The sequence below is a fragment of the Mycotypha africana genome (genome assembly GCF_025528875.1).
Source record: "Mycotypha africana strain NRRL 2978 chromosome Unknown BDF20scaffold_13, whole genome shotgun sequence".
Taxonomy (NCBI): domain Eukaryota; kingdom Fungi; phylum Mucoromycota; class Mucoromycetes; order Mucorales; family Mycotyphaceae; genus Mycotypha; species Mycotypha africana.
Genome location: NW_026515737.1, coordinates 554,523 through 562,143, shown reverse-complemented (window position 1 = coordinate 562,143; position 7,621 = coordinate 554,523). Strand labels below are relative to the sequence as shown.

At 35.1% G+C, this 7,621-nt stretch overlaps 1 protein-coding gene and 1 non-coding gene across 2 annotated transcripts; both read left to right on the top strand.

Annotated features, from left to right (window-relative positions):
- Positions 1–5,601: 5,601 nt before the first annotated feature.
- BDF20DRAFT_839878 (uncharacterized protein) lies at positions 5,602–7,457 on the top strand (the record flags this gene model as incomplete). Its single annotated transcript, XM_053079327.1, has 5 exons — positions 5,602–5,670; positions 6,049–6,055; positions 6,240–6,307; positions 6,480–6,581; positions 7,368–7,457. The coding sequence occupies 5 exons, from the start codon at positions 5,602–5,604 to the stop codon at positions 7,455–7,457; spliced, it is 336 nt and encodes a 111-aa protein (XP_052931607.1).
- Positions 5,637–5,709, top strand: BDF20DRAFT_t153. Its single transcript has one exon. It is a non-coding gene; the product is annotated as a tRNA-Thr (tRNA).
- Positions 7,458–7,621: the final 164 nt, after the last annotated feature.

Sequence of the window (7,621 nt, the reverse complement as noted above, 5' to 3'; positions counted from 1 at the left end):
TACATGGTTCTTCATTAGCACTTTATCACCTATGTTGAACCTCTTTTCATCTTTTACTCCTTGATCATATTTGATTTTCATCTTCCTTTTACGTTCCATGGACTTCTCTACCGCATCATTTCTTATTTCTTGCACGTATTGCTCTAGTTCTATTGTTCTTCTCTTGATTTCTTCTTCGATTTCACCTTCTACATAATCATATCGTGGAGATGGCCACGTTGCTGGTGTACGTAATTCAAATCCATATAGTAACATTGCTGGCGTATATTGAGTTGCTTCATTCTTCATTGTACGTATACAAAATAGCGCATGGTTCACATATTTGTTCCATTCCAATTTCCTGTTATTATCATTCATAAGTTTTGCCATTGTGTTCACCAATGTTTGATTCATACGTTCCACCAATCCATTGCTATTAGGCATATACGCACATGTTGTCAGATGTCTACATTCTAATGTTTTCAATACTTGTTCAATGTATTCTGCCTTGAAGGAACTTCCACGGTCTGTTAGTAGATACGTTGGTATACCATAATGGTGAAATATATGATCTAGAAGAAATCTCTCTGCTGTTTCCGCCGTTATGTCTGGTACGCTTGCTGCAATTGGCCATCGTGTTAAGTAATCAACAGCCACAAGTAGAAATCTATCACCATTCTTAGCTTCATTGGTAGGTCCAACCGCATCCAATCCGATCATGTAAAATGGACGATAGGGTGTAGGTATTGGCTTAAGCTTTATGGTCTTCTTGTGCTTCACCTTTTGCCTCTTCTGACATATTTCACAACTTGCTACAATACTTGCTGTTCTGTTATATATTCCTTTACCATTATACTGTAATAGTACATTATGAACCGTGTTCTTTACTCCAAAGTGACCTTCTGCATGCACTTTTAAGATTATATCATCAATATTCCCTTCATGAAGAATCTCCCGTCCCAGAATTATGTTTTGCGTTGTACCATCTTGACCTTCTTCAGTATTCTTTTCGAACAATTTTCCTTTGCTTGCCACGTATTTCTTTGCTTTTCTTGATATTTTCTTTTGCCAGGCAGGTGTGCAATCCAAGGGATAGGTATTTCTTGTCAAATAATAATACAGGGCCACGTATTCAGGATAATTCATTGTTCATTTGTAATTAACCTCTTTTCTCCACGTTATAAGTTCCAATAATATATAATAATATGATAACAACAATAATAAGATAAAAAATAAAATAAAACAAAATGTATAATGATATCTATCGTGTAATTTCAATATAAGGATAAAATATAAATCAGGTTACCCCAGAATTTACTCTCTTTTGTGACTTTTTGTTTTTCTCTCTTTTTTTTTTTTTTTTTTTTTTTTTTTTTTTTTTTTTTTGGTTAATCAGTTAGTTATTCAGAAGAATCTAGATAATACATCTGCTGGATTATCTTTTCCTCTTCTATAGCGTACTTCAAAGTTATGATCCATTAATGCCGCTGCCCATCTGCTAACTTTCGCTGACGGATTATCGTTATTTAGAATATACTTTAATGCTGAGTGGTCTGTATACAGTATAAATCGTCTTCCACCTGCCAGATAATGCCTAAAGTATTTTACTGCCCAAATCACAGCATATGCCTCTAAGTGTGTCGTTGAAAACTTTAACTGTTCAGATTCCTTTAACGCCTTTGATGCATAAGCTATTATTTCTTCATTCTCTGAATCACCAGTTGGAGATTGTGATAATATTGCTCCTAATCCTTGCTTTGATCCGTCTGTGGTCAATATTTGTATCTTATCCTTGTCTGGATATGCGAGAATAGGCGGACTTGTCAACACCTCTTTTATTCTTTTGAATGCTTCTTCTTGTGATGATTCCCAAGTAAATGGTATGCTTTTCTTCATCAATCTGGTAATAGGATGCATGATTGCTGCATAGTCCTTTATATATCTTCTATAATAATTAGTAAGCCCACACAATGATCTAACCTCATTTGAATTTTTTGGTCTTTTCATATTCAAGATCTTTTCAACATTTCTGCTTGTTGGCATGACCCCCTTTCCTGACACTTCGTGTCCAAGATATTCAACTTGCATCGCACAGAACTTGCACTTGCTTAACTTTAACTTCAAATTTGCCGCACTACACACTTTGAATATTGTATCTAAATGTTGTAAATGCTCTTCAAGTGTCTTACTGTAAATTATTATGTCGTCTATGAATACATATACAAACTTTCCAATGTACGGCGAGAGTAGATCATTCATCGTGCTTTGGTAAGAACTACTTGCTGTACATAGTCCAAATGGCATTACGAGGAATTCAAATACACCGTATTTCGTTATAAAACCTGTCTTTTCGATACTTTGTTCTTCCATTCCTAACTGCCAAAAACCGGAAGCTGCATCACATGTGGAAAACCATTTGCTTCCACCAAAGGAGTCCAACAATTCACTAATGTTCGGCAAGGGAAATGCTGTCTTGATCGTATTAGCATTCAGCTTCTTATAATTTATAACTAGCCTTAAACCTGCTGGTCTTTTCGGAACAAAGAAAACCGGACTCGACCACTTTCCTTTTGAGGGACGAATTAAACCTTTGGCTAAAAGATCCTTGAGCTCTGACTTAAGATGCTCATCTTCTTCCCATGTCAATCTATATGGCTTTGATGTCACAGTCTTGTTTTCATCAATTAATTCTATCTTATGCTTGTATTGAGAGTCTACCCTTCCTAACCCGGTATTTTCCACGAAGCAATTCTTATATGTCTCCTTTATGTATTCAATAATTCCTTGTATTTTTGGATCCATTGGCTCTTCTGGCTTGTCAGGTATACTCTTTTTATCATCTTCCTCTGTGTATATTTCATCTGCATAACTGTATAAATTTTCTATGAATTCCTTCTCGTCGTCTCTTGCTTTAAGTATTTCATCTTTTAGATTCTCATTTAGTCGCACACTGATGGTATAGACATCTACTGAATCTAGTCCTCCTATTTGAGTGCTGCTTCCTTGAATTATAATATTTCTTCCACTCTTGGTAGGTACTTCTATTAACCCTTCTTTCAAATCAGTTTTGATACCATATTTCTTATGCCACGTCATGCCAAGTAAAAATGTGTCATCTGTGCAATCGTCACTAATTACGATATGTTCGGGGCGTAATTTCCCTCCAATTCTGACTGGTACGTTAACAGTTATATCAGATCTCTTCCTTGGTTCTATTTGCCCTTCCTTTTCCACTTGATATTTGTCATTCACACCGGTTATAGGTATAGTATCACCAACGGGTAATAGACGCAATTCTTTTGCTAGTGCCCTTGATATTACACTACACGACGCTCCTGAATCGAATATTGTTAATATATCCTTGTCCTTGATTGTTGTGTAAGCTTTCAACGGTGTAGTTCTTTTTATTTCGTTCAGATCATAAGGATATTCGTAATCTGTGTCATCCTCATCTGAATCATCTATTATGGGCTCTTCGTCTGATGTATTCACAGATGCTGATGATGTATATTCTTCTGATTCCGAGTCAACTTGTTCATAATATTCTAATTCTTCATTTGTATCGTTTCTTTCCTCAAAGTCACTTTCATGTTCAACAGCATTAATTACCATGGGCGAGTTACTGCTATCTCCCATGTTATTATCCCTATCTATATTTTTCCCTTTATCTCTTTTTAATATCGCGGGTGTTTTTCGCCCTCTCAAGAATCTTAGCCCATCACTTAGATCCTTTTGTACCTCTTTATCATTTACTATTTTCTCTTTTAAGGTTGTCTCCACTATTGTTTCATCAAAAATGTCCCAGATACCCTTCTTTTTCCTTTTTAATACCACGGGTAGTTTTCTTGGAGGTGCCCTTAACCGTTTTACTTTTATCTTCTTTCCTGTTACTGCAATATTTGATCTTGCGTCCTCTTCTTGCTGAGTCGATTGACTATTTATGACATTGCTTGACGTAGGTGATATATCTCTGACTTGTTGATTTATTTGCTGTAGTGGTTCTTGTGCGTTATGTTTATTAATATTTATTCTTTTATTGTTTCCTCTATCACTTGCTTCAGCAGTAGATCTTGTTCGCTTCTCAGTTACTGCATAGATTTCATTCATAGCACTCTTCGGATTATCAATCTCTTGTATAATTTTAGTTAAATTAATGTTATGTTGCGATAGATTATTATTACTTTGCTTATTTCTAAATTGTTCTTGAGCGTATTGGTTTCTATAGATATTATTTTCATGTTCATTATTTCTGTGGACAACACTAGTACGCTCCTCTAATGTTGCCCTCTGTCTTTTCCCTGGTTATCTTTATATTGAGATAAATTTCCTTCACGAATCGCTACACCTGGTTGTTGTAAGATTATTCTATTAGGACAGTTTGCTACTTTATGTTCCAAGGATCCACAATTAAAACATTCTGCTTGTCCAATATTGTTTCGTCTGTATCCATTTGTATTGTATTGTTGATTTCGTCTATTTGTCATGTAACTTTGGTTTCCCATATTTGTCCCGACATTGCTATTGATTTCCATTTTTGCCAGGGTGTCGCATAATCTATTTAATGTATTACTCAGAGTTGATTCCACGATATTGTTACTTGCTGAGTGTGACGGCGTAATAGTATTAGAGTTTCCAGGGGCATATCCCTTGCCTTCTTCTACTATTGCATGCTGATTGGTGACGGTGTTATAATCGATTACATTATGTTTCTTTTGCAAAAGTTCAATACTACGCGCCTCATCAGTTACTTCATTCCAAGTGGGATTCTTCAATCGCGCTCTATCCAGCTCATACTGTATATCTTTTCTAAGTGCATTCTTGAAATATCTAATCTTATGTGCATTGTCGGTTTCGATGTTCAATAAAGAACATAAATGTTCAATCCTAAGTTTAATTTCATCTACTGTTTGTGTATTTAATTGTTTCATATTTTCTAGTTCATTCCACCATATGTCTTGCTGAACTTCTGTGGGAGCAAATGTATTTCTGAATTCTCTTTCAAACTGTTCCCAAGTTAATATTCTTTCTTCGTGGATTGACCACCAGATCTCTGCGCGCCCGCGAAGATGATTCCCAATTATAAACAATAAGTTGTCGTCGGTCAACGATAAACCGGTCCTTAATCTATCTACTTGTTTTATCCATAAAAGTGGATTCTCCTCGGCTTTGTCACCAGTGAAGATATCTGGTTTGGCAATTAGGTTACTCATTATTTTGCTTTGACTGTCCATTGTTTGCTGTTGACTTCTCTAATTATTTGTTTCTCTTGTTGCTCACTAATTTCTCTTAATAATTCAACTTGAACTTGAACACTCAATAACTTCTCTAATTGTGTATCCTGAAATGGTATTTCCGTGCCTTTGACTTATGTATCCCCTGGTAGCTTCGCCAAAAATGATATGGATTATATCGTAAATGAGAATTTATAAAGCTCTGACCAACTTTATAGTACAAAATTATAGATGGAGAAAGGCCCTGTTCTATTTATTATACTTCATCTCATTAAATACCCCAGATTAAGCTATTACTACATACTTCTACTCTCCGATTACTCTTAGATACACCCTCTTCGGTCCAGCGCTGCTTATAAAATCATGTGACCGGCTTTTCCTTAAATTTACTATGACAATCTACGTCACGCATAACAAAAAGAGCCTGCCTTCTTGGCTCAGTTGGCAGAGCGTCTGCCTAGTAAGCAGAAGGTCGGCGGTTCGATTCCGCCAGAAGGCATTTTTTTGCCTAACATCATTTTAAATAAGATTTGAGTGGTCGGTGGTTGTGTCGTGCACATGTTGTGCTTGAAATGATAGCCTCGTCAATTAGTGCAAGTTTTATACAATTCAATAATACTTTTCAAAAGGGAGAGAAAGGATGCCGTTTATTTCTTTTGCAACATTCGTCTTCTTTAGGATTATTACTGTTACATTTACTGAAGTTTTACAGTATATACCGTAATTTTGTGGTGGTACGACACACAAAGCGACGAAGACACGAAGTTTAATGATGGGAGAAAAAGACTGGGGTTTTATTCTTTATACAATTGTTGCTTATATATTGTTGTATATTGAGGCATACAGTAAGTCTGTATATAGATATTGACAGAGACAAATAAATCCTGCAATACTTGCTATGTGACTATCCCATAATATGACATTAGTCTCTTCTGGTACTTAATCATTCACTGTTGAGATTACATATGGATAAATGATATATTATTTATTGTCTGTGCATTATGAGATAATATTATTATAATATTAGAGTCCAATGCTATTGCATGTTCCATACATATTTTTATCCTAAGCCAGATAATATTGTTGTATATGTTATAGTAAGAATAGAGAGAGAAAAGAAAACAAAAGGAAGTCTGTGAAAACCAAGTTATCTTCTTTTATTCAGTAGAATATTCAGATAAAGAATGAAGACAAAAACCATGTAGGAAAAAAGTACTTCTATTTATATTTGTGGATATTGTAAAAAACTTTTTCTATCGGGACCCTTAGGTACAAGATGGCCTGATGATAAAAGAAAAGACATACCCAATTGCTACAGCACGGTTAATCATGCTAGAGCGGTGCCTTGACCGATTGGATAGGTATAAGAAAGTAAGTGATGAGCTGATCTGGCTATCGGTTCCTTTAACCGATACCTCGGCAGATTCATTATGACAAATGGGACGGATAGGATAAATTACTTTAAATCTGCCGATATCTCCATTTCAGTCTTATTGAATTCTGTCAGAATGTAAAGAGTTAAAGTAAGGGATCAACAAGTTAGATAATAGCTTAAGTAGATCAGATTTATGGATTGTGGTTTGAACTGCTAAATAAAGTTATCTGATTTAATCAAATCCAAATACTATAATATCTTATTCCTAAATAAAGTCAATTACTAATACAATGTTGTCTCGGATATACAGATGAAATATTCTTCCGTAAAAGAAAAGAATTTTTCTAACAAATCTATCACTCACGGTTATTCTAACCTTCATAAGGATCCGCAATCTCTTATTTCAGTATTATGTAATAATCCAAGAGTAATATGCTGTTGGATACAACAATCTTTAATATTTGTATATCATCTGCCCTCGAATACGACAACATACACTCCTACAGCAAAATAAAGTACTCCTACAAGTAAGCGTGTGGATCATCTGATTGACGAAGGTCCAGTATGAATGACAATGACAATTTTTACCTGACAACTGGGTATCATTGATATTCTTACAGTCTACTACTCTTAATTATTGCAGAAGAAAGAAGTAAAACAAATGAATAAGTTGGTGCTATAAGGTTATGAAGTAAAAAATAATGTTGTATGATTACCTGATAGGTACAAAACAGATTATTTGGACCATAAACAACTGTATTTTTCTTTTTTTGCAATGGTAGGCTGCAACTGTATTTGAGAGCGTTGGTATTGGCCCAGCGGAAGACATGAAACAGTTGAAGAAAGGGTTTGATCAAAGGCCACAAGCTTGAGTTCTATAGAAAAAAAGTGTCAATTGAAGATATGGTATAAATATATAACGTCTGCTGACCATGAGTTGTAAAAGTAAAACGAAGAGTTATTTTTCTTCTGGGCCAAAAATAAACTACCTGTTTGGAAAGATTATTTAGTTGTCGTTCGCAGTGCTAAATGATAA